The following is a 26757-nucleotide window of genomic DNA, read 5'->3' on the forward strand; positions in this document are numbered from 1 at the left end:
AAAAAAAAAAAAAAAAAAAAAACCAACAATGAAAAAATAGTGATGTTTTGCAGATTATAATAATTATATATAATATAATATAATAATTTTACATTATAATTATTATGTATAGTTACACTGAGATTTTCCATAGTGCTGGTTTCTAAATAAAGAAAAGTAAAAACTACCATGCTGACTTAAGTATCTTAGTTTATTGAATTAAATTAATTCAAAAATTTAAAATGTATAAAAGGTATATAAAGATATCTCCTTCATGCTACTCCCACCTATCCATTGTTATCCCTCCTGTGAGTACCCGAGATCATCACCACTATTATCTTATGTATTCCTCTAGTCTTGAGCCAATCTGAATATCTATCCCTACCCTTTTACACAGTGTATAAGCTACCTCTAATAGAAACTGAACAAAAGGAATATTTTGTAATTTATGCAAAATCAGAAAAGCACTCAGTTTTATATATGTAACATTTGCATTTCTTTTAACAGGAAAAAATTAAAGAGTACATCCAAATATATTTATCAAACATTGTTTTTGAATGGTGAAAATAGTGACATAAAGATTTGTGCTCTAGGAGAAGAGTGGAGCTTACATAAAATATATTTATGCCAAGTAAGTATTTTATTCTTTTATTGACTAAACAGGTAATTACTTTTTAAAAACCTCAAAACTCTTTTAAGTCGTGTTCTTTCTCATTGCCTTTCACAATAATTCTTGCATATATCTGATTAAAAGTCTATTTTATTGGAAAAAGACAAATGTTATTAGTGAAAACTTAATTTGGATAGAAAACAGATTTTAAACTTTTTTGTTATACTAGCCTACCATTACTTCTTTGTCATTACTTGAATAAGGTGCTTGTTTTGGTGCTTTCTATTTATGAAATGGGGAAGCTGGGAGAAAATGTTTTAACCTTAAAGTTAAGGTTGCTAAATTTCTCAGTTGATGATGATTCACATTGAATAATTTGATCTGAGATGTTGCATCATAGTTGAAGTTGAATGGACAGTTCTTGATACTTTTCCTTTTCTCCCAAAAAATTCTTTTAAGTTAAGGACCACAAATATAATGACTAACACAGCTGATATACCTATTTGATTTTTTTGTGCTGAAAATTTTTCTGCTACCCATGTAAGAGATTCAGACTTTCAAAATAGAATAAAAGTGTTGCTATAATGGTTCAAATATTTTATTCATTTATTCTCTTCCTACATGTGTGTGCTAGGCATTGTTCTAAGAACTGGGAATAAAACAGTGAACAGTCCTAGTCCTTGGAAATTATATTTTTTCCTCTTTATTGTTTGAGAATAATTGCATGATTAAGGCATTATAAGATTTTTCAGGAAAAACATTTGAAAATGATTTTTTCTCTCTTATTTTAATCACATTTTAAAAAATTTTTTAAACAAGTTCACTTTGACTTGAGGAATATATGTAGTCCAGAGAACATAATCAGATTGTTGGTCTTCATCTATAGATATGGTCCATATCTTTTAAATTTGTGGAAAAAAATTCTGTTTTGCTAACTTAAGGGTGAGAATGCCTCTATTAAAACTCTACCTCTTACTGAGCACAGTGGCACATGCTTATGATCCCAGCTACTTGGGAGGCTGAGGCAGGCATATCACACATTAGAGACCAGCCTGGACATTTTAGCAAGACCTTATCTCTAAACAAAAAATGAAAAGGGCTGGGAATATAGCTCAGTGGTAGAACACCCCTGGGCTCAGTACTCAGTACCACACACACACACACAAAAAAAAACAGAGAGATAATAATAATAAAATAAAAATTAACAAAAACAGGGCCAGGGATTTAGCTCCGTGGTTCCGCTCCTGCCTCTCAAGCGTAAGGATCCGAGTTCAATCCCCAGTACCAAAGACAAAACAAAGCAAAGCAAAAAAAACACAAAAAACCACTTTACCTCTTGTGAAAATGGAACTGATTTTTCACCCACCTACCTCACAAGCTTAGGGACTGGAGTTCGATCCCCGGTGCCAAAAAAAAGAAAAAAGAAAGAAATGGAATTGATTTTAGTTCAAGCCACATGCTGCAATATAAGTCCTAGTAGGACAAAAATATCTTTTATTTTCCCCTGTATCATCAGGCCTTCTATTTAAGTTGGCTGTCCATATCCATGGGTTCATATCCATAGGTGGAACCAACCATGGATTAAAAATATTCAGATAAAAGAAAATTACATCAGTACTGAACATGTACAGACATTTTTTTCTCATCCCCTTAAGAAGCGTAGCCAGTGATTTGTGTAACATTTACATTGATTAGGCATTATAAATAATCTGCAAATGACTCAAAGTATGCAAGAGGATATGTATTGGATGGACATTTATTTATTTATTTATTTATTGGTATCTGCAGGGAGTCCTGGACACAATTCCTCTACATATACAAAAGGGTGACTGTAATAAATATTCAGTAACATTTAAAAAATAAATTTCTTAATGATTGTTCCATTCTATAGCACTATAGTTCTAATTACGAGAGATGCTGTCTAGGAAGTAACTAAAGACTTCACCTATTCTAGTATCTTTCCTGGAATTCCAGTCCACTATGGATATCTCTGATTAGAAAGAACTAAATTGGGGTTCTCCTGATTTCTTTGGGAAATATCCTTTTAGTGCTGAGTTGAATCTGGTCTGAAGCCTTACAGAGGCACAGTAAGGATGTAGCATTTTGAGTACTTTTGGTTCCTTTTTCCTTCCCTCAGTTCAATATTGTGTATCCACTTCGTGTATTGTCATATGTTTGTAAGAGATACTTAAATATGTAATACAGTTTGTAAATTTGAATTTAGAACTTCATTGAGAAAAGGGCTGGGGATTTAGCTCAGTGGTTCTGCCGCCTGCCTCAAGCACAAGGACCTGAGTTCGATCCCTGGTACCAAAGAAAAAGAATTTCATTGAGAAGGAAAACCTATATATAGTATACTCAGAAATTGTTTAAATAAAAAGCTAACCAGATTCAAATAGTATAGTAATGTGAGAATTCAACTTGAATAGTAATAAGAATTTGCTTTATGTTTTATTAAAATATTACTAAACTAAGTGTGTATTTTGATACACCCAATAATAAATTTGTCTTAATTTATTTTCTCCTATACATATATTTAACAATTCCTTTTCTCTTGAAATACTATGGTGAATTAGTTTTGATAGAATAGTTTCTTGGAGTTAGAAATGGGAAAATAACTTGGAAGAATAAGTACTGGATAATCATTGGTGCTTTTTTTTTTTTTAAAGTCAGGCTACTTCTCTAGTATGTTCAGTGGTTCTTGGAAAGAATCCAGCATGAATATTATTGAACTGGAGATTCCTGACCAGAATATTGATATAGAAGGTACTATCTCCTTTTATGAAAAAATCATAAAAACGACCTTTTTATACTTTGGGTAGTACATACATATTTTTATCTAACCTCTCTGGCTAGGGAGAAAGCTCCACTTAACACCTGAAGGTGATAATTTTATATTAGTATACACCCATAGTTTATCAGTTCTGTTCTTCATCATCCTATTCTTTACTCATGTGGGCTTTATCAGTCTATTTACTTATCTTTGTAAATGTCTGCCCAGGATATGGTTTAGGTGGTAAGAAGGAATAAAAAGTATCACTTATTAAAGTTATGTGATCTTTAAAATTTTTTTAATTAATAGATCTTTCCTGAATAGTAAAGGAATGGTCATATAGCTGATGTTATTTTAGATTACTGAGGCTTATAGGAGTTAAGGGACTTGTTTTGTATCCTCAAGCAGTTTGTGACTCTACAATTAGACTGTAGCTCCCCTTATTCCTAATTCAGTACTTCTGCTCCCCTCATTAATAGAAGTACCCAGTGTCCACTACACAAAAAGAAAACTTGAGTGCTTACAGATCATGAGATCATGAAGGACATTGTTAAGAGGGCAGTGCAGAGGAGGATGGACATGTTTAGATAGCTGGGGGTAGGGGCAGGAGGGAATAGGGTTAGGGAGAGATGTTGCAAGTAGATGTGGCATGGATAGGCCTGTAGCTGTATTATTACTCCCTTACCATGTTCCTCAGTGGCAAAACACAAAAGAGGCAGAATTAGGGTTATCATTGAGTCTGCATACTTGGATTTAATGATTGTTTTACTTAGGGCTGTCTTATAAAGCTTCTTCCAAGGGTGTGTGAGTTCTTATCCTAACTACTGCCAAGATTTGATGTAGAAGGATGCAATTAGATTTGACAGAATAAACAAATTTACAACATTGTTATTATATTAACACCATCAATCAATAATCATTACTATTTTAATGGTGACATTTCTCTTATCCTTTATATACATTCCAGATTTAGACAGATGTCTTTGTATGTGAAAACAATTATTGTTATTTCCGCGGTAATCTTTCAGTGTAATTAATTGCTGATATTTCAGTCTACATGTGTATTTTGCTTGCAGCACTGCAAGTTGCTTTTGGATCACTGTATCGAGATGATGTCTTAATAAAACCCAGTCGAGTCACTGCCATTTTGGCAGCAGCTTCTATGTTGCAGTTGGTAAGTATCACAATATTCAAAAAAAATTGCAGAAATGTCTTTGTTAATATCTCCTCAAAACACAAAAATAAAGCTTAGCTTTTCAGATTTTTTTTTTTTTTTTTTTTTTGGTACTGGGGATCAAACTCAGGACCTTGCACATGGGAGGCAGGCGGCTGCACCACTGAGCTAAATCCCCAGCCCTAGCTTTTAGAACTTTTAAAGTAAAACTGGAATGCATTAATACCATTTATTATAAATCATTTAAAATGCTTACCCAAAATTAATGTATTACTGAAGGTGGTTTATAATGTCTTTAAAATGAATGCAAGCTATTTCTATGTAGCTTAGTATGGCTATACTGTAGAAAGCATTCAAATTCATTTGCAAATTTTATTAATCATTGATATTGACTATTAAGCAGGTGGTTTATGATTACTAATATAGTTCACGAGTTCAAAAAAAAAATCAGAGGGCTGGGGATTTAGCTCAGTGGTTCTACTGCATGCCTTGCAAGCTTGAGGTCCTAAATTCAATCCCCAGTACCAAAAAAAAAAGAAAATCAGGTGCTACTATGTAAACTTTTAAATTATGAATAACATTGTATGTACTATATATGCATTTTAATCTGCTACTAGAATGACAGATTTATTCATTCAACAGAAATGTATTAAGTAGTATGTCAAACTAGGCCTAGAGTACCAAAGGTAAATTAAGTTGTGGTTCCTAAATCTGTACAATTTTTACTTTTGAATTTTTCAAAAATCAACATAATCCCATTCCTCAAGGACCTCCCAGTATAGTATATATGGGAAAGGGGAATGGGAGAGTTGCTGTACAAACCCAAAGGTAAAATAAGAGCTATCTAAAGTTATATGTATGATAATATTATATGAATGAAGTATTATGTGTTTGTGTGTGTGTGTATGTGTGTATATATATATATATGTATGTATATATATATGTAGATAGAGACAGAGAGAGGCAGAAGACAGATAATGAAAGTTCCTCTGTACCAGTGATGGTAAACCTTTAGAGCTCTCCGTGGTACACCCCACTGTGGCACATGTGCCATAGGTTTACCATCACTCTCTCTATGTCGCTAAGAAGTTTAAGCCTTTATATGTAAGTAACATTTGATGATTTTAATCAGCGGAAAGATAATGTTATGTATCAAAAGAATACCTCAGGATCAACATATGCACAGAGAATTGAAAGATAAGTACAGGATTAGAGCCGAAAATCTACTGCAGTAGTCCAAGTAAGGTCTAAGTTAAGGTAGTATAAATAGGCTTGGGGAAGAAAGAGTAGATACCTAAGATATTAAGAAACAATAATTCACTGGATGCAGTGACAGAGGAAATGTTAAAGAAGAAATAGAAGGGCTCTAGAATGACTGCCAGGTAAGTTTAAAAACCAAGTAGGCAATGTTTTATTTTAATCAGCATTTTCCTTTTATCAACATTTACATACTGATTTATTTGAATAATTTACTAATTGATAGCTTGTTAAATATCCTTGGCTGATATCAGTTTGATTTTTAAAATATTTTGATCTTTCAATATTTAATTTCAAATAAATATACTTTATTTTCTAACTTGGGGGGTGGGGAGGATCAAGCTCAGGACCTTGTACTTAAAAGGCAGGCGCAGTGCCACTGAGCTAAATCCCCGGCCCTAACTTGAGTCCTTTTAGTTTTAATGTTCTACATCTGCTTTCTGCCTTATTTTTATAATTTACTAACTTTAACTTAATAATAATAATCTTGTGCGATGACTACATTTCAGAAATTACAATGAAAAGTGACAGTATTCTTTCATACATTAAACATTATTCATTTGAAACCTACATAATCAATTTAGATTAAAATGTAAGTTGTTTAGAACTATAATATACTTGGATTAGGGGCACCTCATATTGAGTGCTAATTCATATTTTTGTGAAATTCATCACTTAACTGATTGTGTAGAGAGTTCTTAAAGACTAGATGGAATGCTGCCAGAGAAATTTGCAAAGGTCCCAGATGTGGGAAAATAGCAAATAAAGAGAATAGTAATATTCATACCCCACAAAAAAAAAGTCCATTTCCCAATTACAAGTATTTAATTGAATACTTGCTGAATTATTCGCATATTTTATTGGATTTATTAAAAAAACCTTAGGCTTGCTGCACTTAATCAGTTTTCTATCTTCCTTTTTAATATGTAAAAGCACATATCAAGAGCTAATTTTTTCCAAATGAAATGGGCCTTTCCAGTGCTTATTTATGTTTACAGGATGGTTTAATACAACAATGTGGTGAGACAATGAAGGAAACAATTAATGTGAAAACTGTATGTGGCTATTACACATCAGCAGGGACCTATGGATTAGATTCTGTAAAGAAAAAGTGAGTTATCCTTTCTTATTTTTGTTCCCATCCCACTTCTGAGAATTTGGTTGCTTTGATTCCTTAAGAGAATATATATCTATAAAAGAATGTATAGTATAAGAAAGAAGAAAAAAGATAGTGGATAGAATTTTATTATTTATAAAGTCCCTTTTTGATTTTTAGACTAATTAATACATTCCTCAGAAATGTTGTTTTTGTTAGTGACCAAGGGTGGGTTAAATATAAGAGTAGGTGTGATTTACACCTATAATCTCAGCACTGGGAGGCTGAGGCGAGAGAGTTGCTAGTTTTAGCCCAGCATGAGCAATGTAACCATTGAGTGAGACCCTGTCTCTGTATAAAAATTTTTTAAATTTCTCTATAAAAATTTTAAAAAGGGCTGGGATGTAGCTCAATGTGAAGACCCAGTAATGAAAAGAGAAAGTAGATATAAACAGGCATTATATCCATGTAACTACTGGCAATATTTTATCTATTAAGAAGTGAATTTATTTTCAGATTTTAAATATAGAAATATGTAAGCCCAGCTGGACGTGGTGGTGCACGCCTGTAATCCCAGCACTCGGGAGGCTGAGGCTGGAGGATCACTGTTAGTTTGAAACCAGCCTGGGCTACATAGTGAGTTCCAGGTCAGTCTGAACTACGTAGTGAGACCCTGTCTCAAAAAAACCCAAACAAACAAAAATATGTATAAGCCCTTTCAAAAACCATTTAACACAAACTTGAATGATGGTTTATTAATTAGAAATGATCTTATTAATATAAAGGGACTATTCCCTTAATAACTACTGACAAAAGCAATACTAAATTTCAGATTACTATGCTAAAATTTTTGAGCTTGTCATAGCAAGATTAATGCTATGTTTTTATTAATAAATTCAAACTATATAATAGGTAATGTAATAATTACTTTTTGTAATTTCAGGTGCCTTGAATGGCTGCTAAACAATTTGATGACTCATCAGAATGTTGAACTTTTTAAAGAGCTGAGGTATTTGAATTTTTTTTTTTGAGTTTTAAAAATAATTTTTTAAGTTAATATATGTATTACAGGAAACAAAAACACAAGAAGCAAAGAACAAAGTCATTCTCAATCATAAGCAGCTTAGCTGGATGTGTTCTTGTAGGTCCTGCATGTATATAATACGACATGCCATTTTGTGATTGAGTTTGTACAGTGTGTGTCATGCTTTTCTACACATCATGAATATTCATCAGTTCAAAAATCCCAAAGCTACAAGAGTGTTTTTGATAACTAAGAACACGCTACACCAACTCAATCTGTTAGAAAAAAAATGTAATCTCTGCCTTTCTTGGGAGGTATTTGAGTTTTAAATAACTTTTAATTAATTATTCCAACATAACATTTTTCGTTTGTTAAAGTATGTAAGTTTTTTTTTGTAGAACATGAAAAGCATACAATTTAATGAAAGATACTGTGACTATATCCATAAACTGAAGAAGTGCAGCATAAATTTCTTTGTTGTAAACGATAAAATGTGTAACTTTTGTATTAACGAATTTTAACTGAAAAATGTATTGCTGTTGTAAGACTTTTTAAGTTTCAAGTGCTCCCTCACTTTTGCTGCGCTGTTAGAGAATCTAAAGGTTGAAGATACTCTGTTCGGGGTTATGAAGGTTGACGCAGAGGTGATTGTGTCATGCTTTCTGCTATTGGGGCTTTTCATAATAATGAAACTAAGATATTTGAGATCTGAGAAATTCAGAGTGGAAATGAACTTTTGAAGACTTCAGAGTACAAACATCAGGAGTATGTAGTTTTTTTGGTTTTTTTTTTTTGAGACAGGGTCTCACTATGTAGTTGAGACTGACCTGGGACTCAACCCTTAGTTGTCCAGGTTGGGTTAAAACTTGTTATTCTCCTGCCTCAGCCTCCAGAGTGCTGGGATAAGGCATGCAACATGACACCCAGCCATATTTTCCCATTGAGCTTTTTCAGAAGAAACCTAGGCTGAGGCACAATTGCAAGTCCAAGGCTGACATGGTCAACTTAACAATTTAGTGATACCTTGTCTCAAAATAATAAAAAGGTGCTGGAGATTTAGCTCAGTGGGATGGCCTCAGATTCCATCCCCAGCATTGGGGGAAAAAATAAAGCCAGGGATTTAGCTCAGCAGTTCTGCCGCCTGCCTTGAAAGGTCCTGAGTTCAATCCCTGGTACCAAAAACAAAACATTGACCACAGGGGAGTCATCTTAAAAGTTCAGAAATGCCACATACCTATAATCCCAGCACTCTGGGAGGCTGTGGCAGGAGGATCAAGAGTTCCAGCCCAGCCTGGACAATTTAGTGAGACCTTGTCTCAAATTTTAAAAAAAAAGAAATTAAAGGGCTAAGGAAGTAGCTCAGTGTGAAGGCCAGCTCTGGGTTCCGTCTCTAGCATTGGGAACACACACACACACACACACACACACACACACACACACACACACACAACTAAACAAACAACACAGAAGCTCTTTTTATGGCTTATAGGAAGAGGGGGAAAATATTGATGGTAAAATTTCTACCTTGAAATTTAAACTGAAACACATTTCTTGATCTTATTCTCTTTAATACTAATAAAAACATTTTTTGGACTAATTCTTTTAAACTTAGAGATGAAAGATCATTATATGTGCTGCCGAAGCTAGCACATAGATAACTTTAAAGATTAAGCTGTTTTAGTGAATTTTGACATGTATCTTTTTTTGTGGGGTTTTTGTTTTGTTTGGGGGGGTTGTTTGTTGTGTTAACATAGAGGTATATGCAAGACAGGCCACAGAAGGCTGCCACTTACAGTGCATCCTGAAAGTTATGTTACTGGGACCTTTCTGTAACTGGATTAATAAATCAAAGCATATCATTTCCCTATCAGTGTAAAAACAGACCTTTCACAGCACACTTTGTGAATTGTATTGCGAATCTCCATAATATTAATAACTAAGACTCATTGCCTTGGACAAAAAAAAAAACTGTTGTCATTTTTAATTTCACATTTTCATTTGATAAAAGAGTACTTAGTCTTCAGAGTTCTTGAACCCATACAAGAAGACAGGCTCACTCTTCTGTTTTATCTTTTCCAGTATAAATGTCATGAAACAGCTCATTGGTTCCTCTAACTTATTTGTGATGCAAGTGGAGATGGATGTATACACAGCTCTAAAAAAGGTATTGTAATAACGATGTATACAAGGGTATCGCCCCAGCATTTCTCATAATAGTGAAAAACTGGAAACTGCTAATGGTGTCCCGTGATAAAGGGTGTTTATGAATATAAGAAAAGGAAGAGGAGTTACAGGTGCTTCTTAACTTATGACTGGGTTATGTCCCAATAAACCCATAAGTTGAAAACATCATGGTTGAAAATGCACTTAATATGTCTAACCTATTGAACATTATAGCTTAGTCTTACCGACCCAGACACTTATATTAGCTACACTTGGGCGAAATAATCTAAAACAGCATTATTATATAATAATATCACATATCTCATATAATTTATTGGAAACAAATTTCAAATTTATTGAAAGTGAAAAACACAGTGGTTGTCTGAACACACTTACCCAGCATCATGAATTAGAAAAATCCTAGGACAAACCATGGAAAGTTACAGAACTCTCTGCCAAAATATTTAAAGATTTATGATTTCCAAAGTATAGCTGTTATGTATGAGTTGTGCTGCTCTAAACATAAGTATGCGTGTGTCACTGTAATATGTCTTTAACTTTTTTAAGGATTTTCTAAAAGGGGAATAGCCGGGTTGAATGAATTTCTATTTTTAGTTTTTTCAGGAATCTTCACACTGATTTCCATAATGGTTGTACAATCTTACATTCTCACCAACAGTGTGGTAGTGTTGCTTTTCCCTACAACCTCATCAGCTTTTTGTTGTTGTTGTTGTTACTGTTTGAGTTGGCTAATGATAGTCATTCTTTTTGGAGTAAGATAGAACCTCAGTGTTGTTTCTGTTTGCATTTCTCTCATGGCCAGAGATGCTGAACATATTTTCATGTACTTAATGCCATTTGTACTCCTGAGAAATGTCTGTTTCTTTCAGTTACCCAATTTTTTATTGGGTCTTTTTATTTTGAAGGTCTCGTTTTTGTGCATTCTAGATATTGGTTCCCTGTCTGTTGATTGTTTTCTTTGCTATGCACAAACTTATTAATTTGAAAAACAGAATTTATAATTATTAAGTGCCAGGCTGGAGGCAGAGGACTGCTTTTATGAGTCCTGTTCCTACTGCATTCTTCCCACTACATAATTTTGCCTTTTTTTTTAAAGGTAAGAAAGTTTTTGCTTTTATTGAAAATATATATCAGTATTGTAATGAATAAACAGGTAACCATTTTCACAAAAAAATGACAGTGCTATGGTAGAGAAAAAAATATTAATTGGGGTATTTACTCAATGGCAAGACACACTTTTATCAATACAGAATAAATATTAACAACATTCTTGAGACAATGTTGAGACCCATCAAAATATAGGGATCAGGCAAGATGTAATAAATAATTATCCAAAGAAAAAGATGGTGCATTCTCAGGTGATAAAACTGTCTTTGTAAACTTCTGCAGGTCATTTAGTCTCATCCTCACATTCACCTTCAAATCACAGGACCTGTCGTCTCAGGCTACCTTAAAGGGCTAACCTCTAAGGAAAACAGAAAGCCTGTTATCCTTACAGTGAAATGCAAAACTGCAGAAAACCCCACTAGTAAATAGAACACAGTTTAATAAGTAGATTGAATATGATCTAACTATGATTTAGGAAACATTGTTACATATGGCAGGACTGGAAAAAAATTTTGACTTTATCCTTTTGTTTCTGGCTTAGAGCATTGTGTACAAAATTAGTATAAAATACTAATATATTTTAAGCTTAGCGGTTCGGTGGCCTGCCTCTCAAGCGCAAGGACCCGAGTTCGATCCCCGGTACCAAAAACAAAACAAAACAAAACTAATATATTTTAAAGCTTTACCTTTTTTGGCCGGGGGGTACCAGGGATGGATAAAGCTTTACCTTTTAATACAATAAAGTGTGTTTGTGACTGTATAGACTTTTCAGGGATTGATTTCTTGATACATTTATTGTTGCACTCTGTGTGGTTAATTCCATGATGAATTTAAAGTTTGTAAGCGTGTTTTATAATAGTGCTACATTTTTCTTTCAGTTGCTTGTTAAATGGTAATTAAAACTTTTCAGGTATTATGTCTAAAGGTAGAAGTGATTTGAAACATTAAGTGATGAAGTCTTGTCATTTTTTTCTTACTATTTTTAACCTAGTGGATGTTCCTTCAACTTGTGCCTTCTTGGAATGGATCTTTAAAACAGCTTTTGACAGAAACAGATGTCTGGTTTTCTAAGCGGAAAAAGGGTATGCCTGAAATTTTTATTGAGTACTTGTCTGTTTTAAAATGAAATTTGTTAGAATCAGGAACTTAGGAAAAAAGAGAGAGAGAAGAGTATTGTAATCCAGCAAGGACAATCTAAAAGTGTACTTTGATTTAGTACAACTGTCTTACATGTTTTATATATTCTTTGGCCTATTAGTCTGGTTTTTAGTGTGTATATATATGATAACTAGCATTATAAGGTCTTATAAATGAATCTGATGCTAGAAAAATAAAAGGAGAGGTGGAGGGAAGGGGAAAAAAGAATTGAAATGTGCAAAGTACATGTACCAATTTCCTACAGTGAATGTAACCATTGGGTACTACATACATGTACTAATAAAATTTAAAGAATCAGGTCCTGACTTAGTTACAGTCTGAGTTTTAGATCTGGAGAGAACGCTTGCAATTATCCAGTTTAGCTTCTCATTTATAATGAGAAAATTGAGGCTAAATAAGAAAAATGCCTTAGCTAGGATTGTCTGAATTATTGCTCTTGAACTGTCACCATGTTCTGAACCTACCAAATTATTGTTTCTCCCAAGGACTGATTGGGACTCTAGAGATAATAGTCCATGTATTTTTCTCAAAGCTTCCTTTCCTACCTTGTTGCATGATAAGCTCCAGACTCTGGGTATACAGCTAAATTTCCCAGTCCACTAGTCCAATTAGCACCAATTTCTAAATCTCCCTGTTTTTAACCTTTACACATCAGATTTATAAAAATCTTAAAACTACCTCATTTGTATTCTAGTGGAGTGTTATATGTGTGTATTCTTAAAAAACATTTAGGAATACAATAATAATAGATTTGAAAATGGCTATTTGCTCTTTTTTTTAGATTTTGAAGATGTGGCCTTCCTTGAAAGTGAACAAGGAAAACCATTCATGTCAGTATTTAGGCATTTAAGGTTACAGTATATTATTAGTGATCTGGCTTCTGCAAGAATTATTGAACAAGATTCTTTAGTACCTTCAGGTAAGAGAACATGATGAACTCATGTTTTAAAGTTATGCTTTTCTGATTATAAATAACAGTAATATATATGACAGAAAAGTACTTGTCCTTAATCCCAAAAAGGTATACATTTTTATGCCCAACTGGAATTATACTGCATAGGTAATTTTCTGCCTTTACGTTATATGTGGCAGCTATTTTCCCATATCATATTTCATTATTCTCTAGAATATTAAAATAGCATTCTGTGATGCAAGTGTTCTTTAATTTTATTTAGTTGTTTTTTTTTCCAGAATTGAGGATTGAACCCAGGATCTTCACACTGAGCTACATTCTCTGCCCATTTTTTATTTTTTATTTTGAGACATGGTCTCGCTAAATTGATAATTTGCCCGGGCTAGGCTCAGATTTTCAGTTGTCTTTCCTTAGCGTCTAAGAATGCTGGGATTACAGGTGTTGAACCATCACATCCATTCTTTCATTTTATTAGCCAGTACACTAATTTGCATCAGACTTTTAAAATGACTCTCCTTCCCTTTCTCCCTCCCCCTGTCTCTCCCTCCCTCTCCCTCCCTTCCTCTCTCTTTCTCTTTTTCTCTTTCTCTCTTTCTTATTTTGTTATTTTGGTACCAGGGATTGAACTCTGGACCTTGTGCTTGTGAGGGGCCCTTGTGCTTGTGAGGCAGGTAGTGGCACCACTGAGCTAAATCCCCTGCTAAAAATGACTTTATATAGCACCTGTTATACCTGTAATCTCAGCGCATGAGAGGCTGAGGCTGAGGCAGGAGGATTGCTGTGAGCTTGAGGCCAACCTGAACTACATAGTGAAAACTGTCTCAAAAAACCAAAAGATAAAAGTCATAACTGCCTTTTCTATTAGTACTCTTTAAACTCACTTACTTGGTTTTTCTTATTCTTGACTTTTTTTGTTTCATTTTTTGTAGTACTGGGATCAAACCAAGGCCTGTGCACTGAACTACATGCCCAGCCCTTTTTTAGTATATGTGCTGCCAAAGCAAGCACCTAGCCCTTTTTTATTCTGAGACAAGATCTCACTAAATCACTAAGTTGCCCAAGCTGGCCTCAAACTTACAGTCCTTCTCTCTCAGCTACCCAGAATGCTGGGATTACAGGAGTGTGCCATCATGTAAAATCTTTTACTTTGAATAAGAGTATCCCAAGTCTGATTTTTCAAAATTATTTCTTGGGTGTATAATCTTCACCTACTAATTTAGAGATAACATATCCTAAAAGATGAATTAATTGCTATTTTCAGTTAACTTGATAAAGGAAAAATCCATTATTCAGTTTTCTGTAAAAGTTTTATAAACCTGAAAATAGTGTTTTAGAAATAATTTTCACAAAATAAAATTAAACTATTAAACTGTTAATCTCAAGAATGTGCTTTTAACTAAGGACTTTAATCCTAGTTGAATCAAAATGTATGTAATCTGAGTAAAGTCTAACTTGAGATAAAATGACCTTTACCACTTCAGAGATCATTAAGCCATTGTTATTCTAGCATACTAGTAAAATAAAAGCTACCTGCTTTTTATATTGCTAGTTTAAATTTAAAGTTAGAAATGATAACAGTTTGGGGCTGGGGATGTAGCTTAATGGCACAGTGCCTACCTGGCAAGTGCAAGGCTCTGAGTTCATTTGCTGGTACCAAAAAAGACAAAGGAATGATCACAATTTTATCAAGTACTTACAATGTTTAAATCCTCAGTGTTCTCCTATTTGTATCTCTTGTTAATTAATGTTTGTACTTCAGAATGGCTGTCTTCTGTGTATAAACAGCAGTGGCTTGCTATGCTGCGGGCAGAACAGGATAGTGAAGTAGGGTAAGTATATTATATTACGTCATTGTTCATTAAATCAGTAACTAATTTTTTTTCTTTTGGTTCTGGGGATCAAACCCAGGGCTGCCTCTCACCTGGTCAGCAAGCACTTTACCACTAAGCTACATCTGTCATCCAAAAAAAGAAGAAAATTTACCATGATTTTTTTTTTTGGTACCAGGGATCAAAATCAGGACCTTGTGCTTGCGAGGCAGGCAGTGGAACCACTGAGCTAAATCCCCAGCCCTTGCCATAAATTTTGTTTGTTTGTGTTTTGGATTTGTTTTGTTTTTTGAGACAGGGTCTCACTGTCTAGTTCATACTACCCTAGAGCTCACTGTGTAGCCCCAGGCTGGTCTTGAACTCGCAGAGATCCTCCTGCCTCAGCCTCCTAGTGCTTGGGATTACAGGCGTGCACCAACCCATGAATTTTTAAATGCAGTCATTATATTGAAAAAATCTGTTCCTGGGCCAGGGATTTAGCTCAGTGGCACCGCACCCACCTCACAGGCTCAAGGTCCTGAGTTTGATACCTAGTACCAAAAAAAGAAAGAAAAATTAGTTCTAAATTAAAACCTCAACCTATTAAAAGTAGAGAAATGATCATGTAATCAATTTTTATTATATTTTTAAAACAGTCTTACAAATACCTTTCTGGTCAATTAGTATAATAAAGTGTTTGAATTGTAAGTTAAAAAGTTGTGTAATTTATATATTTTGTTTCACCTGGTAGTATAATTTGCTTTTTACGTATAAAGCATGATTTTAATATTTACATATAGGTAAAGCTAATTTTCATACTGTAGAATTGTCAAGTTGAGTAATAGGCTGCTCTGAAGATCTTTGAGTCTAAAATGAATGAAACATGCCCTTTCCAAAAGCATATGACATCCTTAAAAAATATTTTTACAGTTCACAGAAGATACTTTCACATTTATTATTTGATCATTGTTCTAGCTCCTTGAAATAAGCAGTACGAATAATTACCTGTGATTATATAGAAGAGGCCTTCAGAAGTTTAATTTTTCTGCCCCCAATCTCTCTCCTTTTTTTTCTTTTCTTTTTTTTTTGGTACTGGAACTTGAACTCAGGACCTTGCACTTGCAAGGCAGGCGGTGGCACCACTGAACTAAATCTCCAGCCCCCTAATCTCTTTTAATCCATTTATACACTAGGGAAATTCCAAAAATAATGGCTAGTTATAAATTGATATCTAAACAGTGAGTATTCCAAAGTGTAAATTCATGATGATTATAAAGTTATTGTTATCCATGGTTTTAGTTTTTATTTTATGTTTAATCCCATTTTTTCCAAATATATTCACAGTATACTTATCCAGCACACATATAGTAAAATAGTTAAAATAGAAATATGAATAAAAAAGCAAAAATGAGTTAATGGAATTCAGATTTATAGCATTTTGTAAATCATTCTACATGTTTTACATTCAGCTTTAAATTTGGGGGGTGTATTTTTTAAGATTTGTCTCACTTTTACCCTTACCAAGGACTAATCTTACCTAAGAGACTGAGCTAAAGGAAATATCTAGCTTTCTTGACCTCAGGAGTATATGATTAAGGCCAGGGGTGTAGCTTGCTGGAAGAGTCCTTTCCCACCCTGTGTGAGGCTCCCAGCTTCAGTCTCCAACTCTGAAAAGAAGGAAATAGTAGCAGTAGTAGCAGTAGTAGTAGTACTAGTAGTAGTAGAAGACGATGATGATGTTGCCCTGATATTATGTTCAAGAAAAAAAAAAGCTATTATGTTCCATGTTACTGAGCTCACAGCTAACTACAGGACTGCTAAGGTGAGGAAGACAGTGTATGTGCAGGTTAAGTTATAATCTAGCAGAATTTCCCTCCAAGGTTCTCCTCCACCCTCTCTTCCACATTGCCAAAAGGCTTGTCTTTCTAAAACAGAAATATAGCTGTCTTCCCTGCTTAAATATGTCTGAGGACATTTGATGATAGTTTAGGGAGATTACTGCTATTCAAGATTATTGAGGTTAGATAGTGAGAAGAATGGGCTCATTTTCTCTACTTTTGTATATTTGCAATTTGTCATAATAAAAAAAGTTTAATAGTAACAGAACCCACGTCTGGGAATTGTCACCTACAGGAAAAGTTGAAACATGTTAGCAGTTTGTCCCAGATGCCTTCATTTTCATCTCTTCTCATGCTCATCTTACACTCCAGCTGCCCTAAATTGTTTGTTCATTTGATACTCTATTATTATTCAATCCCTTTTTGATAGGTAAAAAATGAATAGTAACTGTTCCTCCTGCATGTGTTCCCTCCCCCTGTACAGAATACACCTCCCGCCTCCGCCCACCAAGCTCCCATTCAGATGCACATAACATTTTCTCTGTGACAGTCCCCCTCCACTGTAGGTGATGAATGTATGCCTTCTTCACGCTTCTAACATTACTCCTCTTTCCACGTTGTCACGTCACTATTTGCATCTTAATTTTCTACTCCCCAAGCTCTTGGATATCAAGGACATGTTTTATTTACATTTACTGTTGTTATTCCCTATTATCTCCCCATGTTTGGGCACTTCATGTTACCTTGTACCCCTAAAATTATTTTTAAATCTAGAAGCAAAAGTTTGTTTTTAACTTGCAGGGTTTTTTCAATTACAAGTTGCCTATTTTCTCTGAATGTTCATGACTTACTTAATGAATATTTTTAGGCCTCAAGAAATCAATAAAGAAGAACTAGAGGGAAATAGCATGAGGTGTGGTAGAAAACTTGCCAAAGATGGTGAAGTAAGTATGTGTTATTGACAGTATTCTCATACAAATTGTTGAGAAAATTTGGCTTACTATTTTCTCTAGTTTCATGTTTGCAATTTTTCATAGTAAGGTTAAAAGCAACAGAATATCTGTGAACTCTGTTACCAATTAATGCACTTTACATAACAATCATGACACCTGTCATACTTTGGAAGAGCTTATTTGATGGTTTCTGTACCATGATGTCCTGGGCAAGGAGTTATAGCCACCATGCCCAGTGCAGATTGATTACTCACTCTTGTAACTCACTTTGAGACTATTGAACTTAAATTTGGAGTCCAGATAAGAGATTTGAGAATGTCATCCCTCACCAGTCCAGAAGTCAAGATAAAGAAGTTTTGTGGGAGCTGTTAGTCTTAAAAGTGATTCATTTCATAATTATCCTAAATCAAAGACATTCAAACCCTTATTTGCCATCCACATATTGCCTTTTTTCTTTTCCACCCAATATGCATTTATATAAGTAGAAAAAGTGTAAAATAATTCTTACTCCTGCTGTGTCTAAAAAACTTATTTTCTGATTGTTTTTAAAAGCTGATTGTGACCCATTAAATTGATTTATAGCCTAATCATAATTTTCATCTTTAAAGAAATACCATCCCAATTTAGGTAACCATTTGGTTCTTTTTCTCCCAAATTTACCTTCATTTAACTTTTTAGAGGTCAGTTGTTTTATGTTTGCATTCATAATTGTGGTAAATATTCAGAGTATGAATTAACTTTTTTTTTATTCTTCCTTGTTGCTGCTTCCAGATCTTGTTCCCCCTTCATCCTGCATTGAATCCCAGAGCATTTAAAGCCAAAGTGTTTGCTGCACCGTCTACCACCTTACAGTGGTTGTCACACACAGAGCTCATTGTCTTTTCTTGTCACCACTCTTGTTATCAGTTTGGTAATTTCAGTATGTCTGTTCCCTGACTGCATTCCTGCAGCGATCTTGTGTTCCACCCTACCTCAGGTGCCCATTCCCATGAGGACATCCTTAAGTTACGCATCACTGATAACTACCACCTTCAAAATCTCCATTTCAACTATCCCATTTTGGAGCTTCACTTCCTCTTGTCCTTCTAGCTTTCTCTCTAGTACCTGGATTACAATATTTTAACCTCCCTGGAATGTACAGTACATTGTTCTTACTGCCTTTTTTCCAATCACCCTTCTTACCACGTCCCTACCTCTTTCTTTACTTGACTTGTACTTTATGTTCCATATTAAAATTGGCCTTTTAGCTTCCTTTTTCCCTCATTGACTCTTCTGTACTCATCTGGCTAAACCTCAACTCATGTTAAATCCTCCCTTTTCATGCACTTCATGCCTGCATCCAAATAGATGAATAGATTTCCCTTAAATGTTGTTGCCATACCTGAACATCTTTCATGCTGCATGGTGACTCTCCCACGTCTCTAGTGAATTTATCCTCCCGTTGACATAACTCATACCTTCTCTCTTCAAAAGAGGAATGGCCTTGTTTCTGACTGCAATAGAAAGAGAATCTGTACATCTTATCAACAGTTATACCAGTTTACCTGCATCTCTGACTGCACTGTTCTTTTCTCTTCTGAGTATGGCTGGACTTTTTGTGTCTTAATTCATCCCCTCTTCTTGCACTAAAAGTTTTGTTCCTGTAACCATGACCTGCCTTTTCTGAATCATCAGGTTTTTTCTTCCTTTGAATTATTCTTGTTTAATATTTAACATCGTGCAGTATCATCTGACTATGCCTTGACTCCCCATTCTCCTCTAGCTTCACTCCATTTCTCTACTCCCCTTTTAGACAAAATTCATTTTTAAAAGTTACCTGTGTTTATTCTTTCTACTTACTCTTTTCCAAGCCAGTGCAGTTATGTTGTTTTGTTTTGTTTGTAGCCTCTTGACTGTCTGCCATTACTGGTGTGCATAACCACACTCAGTGCCATTGCCTTCTTGAATCCACCCCCAGTTCATTTGCACACCTCCACTGAAACTGCCAAGCCAGTATCAGCAGTGATCCCACGTTGCCAAATCAAATGGTGTTGTCTTCTTCTGGAAGCTCTTAGCAGCATTGACACATTTGTTCACTGTCATTATTGAAAGAGCTCCACTTGGCTCATAGCATAGCATACTCTGCTGATTTTCTTCACACTTCACTGACTGTTCCTTCTAGTCTATGCTAGGTCATTTCTTACTCAGCAAATGTTGCTGTGACTGGAGGCGTAGTTCTTGCGCTTCATCTTATCTGTGCTTCACTCTTAGTCCTGTGATGTCACATCCTATCTCTACACTGGTTACTCATAACTCCAGATTTATATATCTAATTATTCACTTGGCATCTTTCTTGGATACCTTATCATATCTCATACATAACATTCCTGGAGGGTGGGGTTATAGCTCTGAGCTAGAGCACTTGTCACACATCTGTAAGGCTATAGGTTTGATCCCCGGTACCACCAAAAACCAAAAAAAAGAAAAAATAAAAAAAAGCAGAATCCCACAGTCTCTAGCAGAGCACTTGAGTTTCTTCCCGAAACAACCTCCTTTCCAAATATTGAATGCACAAACAGCCCCTCCATTCATGCATGCATAGGCTCCAAACCTCAGATTCATTTTGGGCTCCTCTTTCTTTTTCATACCACTCTTGGTGCCATGAGAAATTCTGTAAGGTTTTATGCCTGAAAAACATTCTTAACATGCCTACTACTGAATCCAAGTAACCTTGTTCCCCTGCCTGGGATGTGGAGTAGCCTCAAAACTGCTCTCCTGTTTTACTTTCCTTTCATACAACAGCCAAATGGTCTTTTTAAAATGCAGGTTAGATTATATCATTTCCTTCTCTAATACCGTCTGTTCACCTCCCACCACACTTCTTAGAAGACATCTGAAATCTTATGGTGGATAACTAGGCCTCCCTTTTCTGGCCCCGGCTGTCTCTGTGAATTCGTCTTCAGGTTTTACCCTAGTCAGTCATTGCCCTGGCCACATAGCCCTGTTTGCTCCTCCTTAGATATGCCAAGATATTCCTACATCTGGACCTTTGTACTTGACTCTTCTCTTTCCTGTGACACCTTTTCCTGGTCTACTTCTTCACTTAGCCTTCTCCGGACTTTCCCAAGCACTGTATAAATTAGGCTTCCCAACTATAAGCTTCCTTCCTCTACCCTGAGGCTCTGTCCTGACGTTCTCATCTTCTCCATTCTATAAGTCTTATTCATCATTTCCCCTGTCACACAAACATATTCATGTGATAGAATATAAACCCTGGCAGAGCAGAAATTTCATTTTATTTGCCTGTGTTTCCATTGCCTAGAGCAGTAACAATGCCTGGCATATTAACTCAACACATATTAGTTAAATATTGAATTAATGGTATAATTCATGAAGTTAAACAAACCCTTGAAATCCTAATTTTACTTCCCTGTACCATACTTCTTTATCTAATACTCTTGTCAGTAACTATTCACTGATAGAAAAAAACAAATTTGGAACCTCATGATGTATTTAAAATAACCTAGTTGTGATATTTCTATTGGTTAATTAAAGATATTTCAGAGTGTTTTAAAAGTAAGGTGGGTTTTAATGGATTCTTGTTACCTTCATCATCTAGCTATACTTAGAATTATAGTGAAAACGTATTTATGATAGAATTGCTGTGTGGAGAGCTTGAGGAATTCTGGTCATAAAGGCTGCTTTGCCAGCTTAGATACTTAGTTTTGTGTGGGAATCCTTAAGGGGAAGCACTGACAAAAAGTAAGGAATCTATGGGCAAAATGCTTGGAATGAGAAAAAACATTTTCGGCTTTTTATTTTTCACTTGCTAACATGGTAAACTAAACTGAATCTTTCTTTTGTATCTTTTAGTATTGCTGGCGGTGGACAGGTTTTAACTTCGGCTTTGACCTACTTGTGACTTATACAAATCGGTACATCATTTTCAAACGCAATACGCTGAATCAGCCATGTAGTGGATCTGTCAGTTTACAGCCTCGAAGGAGCATAGCATTTAGGTAGGATGAGATTTCCCTAGCAACTCCGTCTCACTCCAAAGGAAATATAAGAGATAAAATTTGATAATTTACATCACTAATAGAACTTTGGTAAGATAAAAATTTGTGAATGAGTTAGGAACTGATAAGCCTTCATTTTTGTGAAATGTATGGTATTATTAATAAATTCAAGAGGTCTAGGTATGTCAGGGAAATGGATAAGCTCACATATGAATGATAAAGGATTGATACTAGGCTCGAAGCTGTTGCCTTGTTGCTATTTCTACCAAATAAAGTGTCCTAACTAGAAATATGGTAAGTTATTTTTTAAATATATTAAAAATTAACTCAAAATTTATGGAACATAATGTGATATGAGGGCAAAAACTATAAAACTCCTGGAAGAAAATATAAAGACTTCATAACATTTGATTTGGCTATCATTTCTTTGGTATGACACCAAAAACACAGGCAACAAAAGAAAAATAGATAAATTGGACCTCATAAACTAGGAAATTTTTTATCAAAAAAATTTTTATTGGGCAACACTGCCAGCACTGGAAAGGCAACCCTGGGATGAGAGAAAATATTTACAAACCATGTATGTAATAGACAACTTAACCTATTTTTTTTGTTTCTTTGTTTTGCTTTGAGGCACCAGGATCAAATTCAGGACTTGTGTTTGCGAGGCAGGCAAGGTGTCACTAAGCTAAATCCCTAGCCCAAAAACATAAAATTTTAAATTTAAAAAACAGGCATCTGGCCCGGCATGGTAGTGCACACCTGTAATCCCAGCACTCCGGAGGCTGAGACAGGAGGATCGCTATGAGTTCAAGACCAGCCTGGGCTACATAGTGAGTTCCAGGTCAGTCTCAACTACATAGTAAGACCCTGTCTCAAAAAACCAAAAAAAAAAAACAAAAAAACAGGCATCTGTAGTTTTAGCTGTTTGAGAGGCTGAGAGCCTACCAGTTTGCAACTAGCCTGAACAACATAGCAAGATTTGTCTCCAAAAAAAGGGAGGAAAAAAACAAACAAGAATTAAAAATGGATTTTAAAATGAGCAAAGGCAATAGTAGAGCACTTGCCTTAGCCTACACAAGGCCCTGTGTTCAGTCCTCAGCACTACCAAAAATAAAAACAGCAAAGGGACTTGTGTAAAATTTCCCCAAGAAGATATATAAATGGCTACATAAAAAGATACACAGTAACACTAACCATTAGGAAATGCAAATCAAAACCACAGTGCAATACCACTTCACACCTATTAAAATGGCTGTTGTTCAAAACAAAGCAAGCATTGGCAAAGATGTGGAATAATTAGAACCCTTTGTGCTCTGCTGGTAACCATGTACAGTGGTACAACTGCTGTAGAAAACATGATGCTTTCCCCCAAAATTAAACATAGCATTAACATGATCCGCCAGTTTCTCTCCTGGGTATATACCCAAAAGAATTGAAAGTAGGGACTTGAGATATTTGTACACTTTTTCATTGGAGCATCATTCATAGTAGCCAACGGGCAGAAACAATGATCATTAACAGATAAATTGTGGTAACACATACAATGGAACATTTTCAGTCTTAAGAAGGAAACTCCCAACACATGCTGCACTTGAATGAACTTAAGTGAGATAAGCATGTCACAAAAGGACAAATGTTGTATGATTTCACTCCTATGAGATACATAGAGTGGACGAATCCACAGAAAGCAAATTGGGGTTGCTAGGGCTGGGGAAAGGGAAGATGGAGAATTAGTGTGTAGTGAAAACAGAATTTCAGCTTGGGAAGATGAAAATACTCTAGAGTTCGGTAATGGTGATTGCAGAATTTGTGATTTTTTTTTTTTCTGGTACTGGGGATCAAACTCGGGACCTTACATTTAGAAGGCAGGTGCAGCGCCACTGAGCTAAATCCCCAACCTCTAGTGAATATATGTGATGCTTTGAATTGTACATAAAAATGATTAAAATGTAAACTTGCTGTGTATTTTAGCATAGTTTTTCAAAGTCATTTATAAATTTTTTTGATATTTCAGTTGTGTATCAGCACAAGTTTGTAAATCTTAATGGAATCAATTTACAGTTTGAAAAATCTGAAAAGAAAATATGGATGAGAAAATACTAAAGTGAGATAGATCTTGTTGAATCTGTGGCTTAAAAATCATGCTTTTTTTTTTTAAATCCTAGACTTCGTTTGGCTTCTTTTGATAGTAGTGGAAAACTAATATGTAGTAGAACAACCGGCTATCAAATACTTACACTTGAAAAGGATCAGGTATGTTTGATTATTTTTCTATTGTTTCATTATATTTGTGTTTTGAATACTCTTAAACTTCTTAAGTGACTTGACATTTAAATGATGATACTTTGATTTAAAGATTGATTTGAAAGTCCCATGTTCACTTCAGCAAAACTTACCTGATCCACTGCAGATCTAGCATCCTTAATCCAAAAATCTGAAATCTGAAATGCTTCGAAATATGAGACTTTTTGAGTGCCTCAAACAAAAAGCCCACACAGTTGTTTCATGCACAAAATTATCTTTTAAACTGTGTAAAAATTACCTTGGGTATATATGTATAAACAAATTTTGTGTTAAGACTTAGGTTTCAGGCCCAGGGGTATAGCTCATGCTGCACCTTCCTGGCAAGCACAAGGTCCTGAGTTTGATCCCTGGCACAGCGGGGGGTGGGGTGGGGCAGACTTAAGTTTCATCCAAGATACCTCTTATATAAATAAACATAAATATATATCTCAAGCATTTCAGATGAATGATACTCTACACACAGTGGCATTACAGAGATGGGAAAGAAAAAAAGTTTGATTTGAGAGAACGTAAATATTTATCTTGAACATAATTTTCAAAAAGTTATTACAGGGCCAGGAATTTAGCTCTGTGACACTGTACCTGTCTTACAAGCACAAGGTTCTGAGTTCAACCTCCGGTACCAAAAAAAAAAGTCATTACTTTAAGTGCTGATTCATTGTATACATAAGTACATTTATTTGTAAGCAGACATCTTGAAGGCAATATGTCTCCATAGTTCCTGAATATTATGAAAACATTTTTCTCTAACATATTAGATTTGTAAGGTGACAAACATCTGTAATGTTCTCCAAGTTATTTCTAAAGTCATTTGTTTCTTCATGCATCATATGCATATGGGCCCGGGGATTTAGCTCAGTGGTGCTGCTGCCTGCCATGCAAGCTGAAGGTCCTGAGTTCGATTCCCAGTATGAAAAAAGAAGTTGCTTGATTTTTTTTTCATTCTGCACACATTTATCTCTACTGTGCACTTGGTTCTATGCAAGGAGTATTGGAAATAAGCACAGTTTGTATCACTGTAACCTAGTGTAAGTAAGTTGAGAATGAGCTCTGATGTGCAACATTGAGGGAAAAGTGTGTAACCCAGACTTTGAAGTTGAGGTTGGTTGTAGTTACTGAAGAGAAATGAAGTCAGCTCAGGAGGTTTCCTGGAAAAGGTGAAAAGGGAATGGATACCTGAGCCAGCTTCAAATGGCTGAGATGGAGGAAAGGAGAACATGAGTCACTCACAGAACTGAAAGCCAGTTGGAGGAGTTGGGTACAGATAGAGCTAGGACATGATGGACTATCGATAGGGTTTGGAATCATTTTAGTTAGGAAGTTGTATAAATGTGTTTTATATAGCTTATAAATGTTTGTTGTGGGAAAATTAGAAAATGTAAGCTGAAACAAAAAACACATATATCAGATACACCTTTCTGTTATTTTTCTTCTATTTCCAAAATTAGGACTTTGTACTAATTATTTTGTAACTTGCTTATTTTTTATAGTGAAAAAATTATATTTAGAATTAACCAGTTAGACTCAATTTAGCTGATCCGTTTTGTTGGAAATATCCAAAGCAGCATATTCAGGAGCCAGACACATGTCTTCTCCCATCAGGCCTGAATGGGGTGTTGACCTTGGCCACATCAGAGTCACAGAGCTGCTTCACAACCTGTCTGATCTGGTGTTGGTCAACCTTGACATCCACAGTGAGCACAGCTCTGTTGTTTTCTGACTTCTGCGTGGCTGACTCATTGGTCTCAGGGTTCTTGGTGATGGCGTAGTAGTTAAGTCTTGGGGAGAGCTAAAACAGGATCACCTGCCCTGAGCCAAGTAGAAGAAAGCATGTGCACCTTTTGGAGACCAAGGTCAGGAGAACCTGGCTGTGTCATGTGACATGGTAGCAATTGTAATATTTTTTCTTTTCAATTTGTTATACATTGCTTTAAAAAATAATATATGTTTATTTACATCATCATTTTTATGAACTGCATAATTTTGGTTGTTTTAACTATTCCATGATTCCTATGCATTGCATAAAGATGATTAATTTTATTATGAGAAATATACATATAGTTTATACTTTTTTTGGTACTGGGGATTGAACCTGGGATCTTGTGCTTGCAAGACAGGTGGTGGAGCCACTGAGCTAAATCCCCAGCCAAGTTTATATATTTTTAAAGATAAATTCCAAAAATTGGAATTAATTTCAAATATCGCATACATTTTCTAATAGTCAAGTTACACTCCAAAAATACCATTCACACTCCCCTTAACAACATAGGAGAGTATACCCAATATAATGTATTATCATTCTTCCTAATCTTTTCCCTGATATAGTAAATGTAAACAAATATTAATTTTCATTTTCATTTCTTTGGTTACTGGTAAAGTTGGATATTGTTTGACATGTCTTGTGTAAATTGACTGTATGGTCTGATTTTTTTATTAAAGTATTCATTTTTTTTCTTGCTAATTTTTAATGGCTTTTATAAAAAATAACATTTGTAATATGTTACAGTTTCTCATTGACATTTGTCTTTTGGGTCTTCAAAATGGTCTATTAATCTTTTACTTTAATGATTTCTTTGCC

The 26757-nt window shown here is 35.0% G+C and overlaps 1 protein-coding gene across 1 annotated transcript in view; it reads left to right on the forward strand.

Moving 5' to 3' along the window:
* Positions 1-26757, forward strand: part of Gmcl1 (germ cell-less 1, spermatogenesis associated) — a gene marked incomplete at its 5' end in the record, with an annotated part of 36894 nt that overhangs the window by 5463 nt on the left and 4674 nt on the right. The window contains 12 exons of the mRNA XM_010609826.3: positions 487-610; positions 3259-3355; positions 4439-4536; positions 6792-6904; positions 7833-7898; positions 9993-10077; positions 12196-12286; positions 13144-13281; positions 15035-15104; positions 17790-17865; positions 21727-21872; positions 24041-24128. Coding sequence (XP_010608128.1) covers positions 487-610; positions 3259-3355; positions 4439-4536; positions 6792-6904; positions 7833-7898; positions 9993-10077; positions 12196-12286; positions 13144-13281; positions 15035-15104; positions 17790-17865; positions 21727-21872; positions 24041-24128 — 1192 coding nt within the window. The remainder of the gene's footprint in view (positions 1-486; positions 611-3258; positions 3356-4438; positions 4537-6791; positions 6905-7832; positions 7899-9992; positions 10078-12195; positions 12287-13143; positions 13282-15034; positions 15105-17789; positions 17866-21726; positions 21873-24040; positions 24129-26757) is intronic.

This window comes from Fukomys damarensis, unplaced genomic scaffold (genome assembly GCF_012274545.1).
Source record: "Fukomys damarensis isolate Sample0158 unplaced genomic scaffold, DMR_v1.0_HiC HiC_scaffold_2, whole genome shotgun sequence".
In the NCBI taxonomy this organism is placed as follows: domain Eukaryota; kingdom Metazoa; phylum Chordata; class Mammalia; order Rodentia; family Bathyergidae; genus Fukomys; species Fukomys damarensis.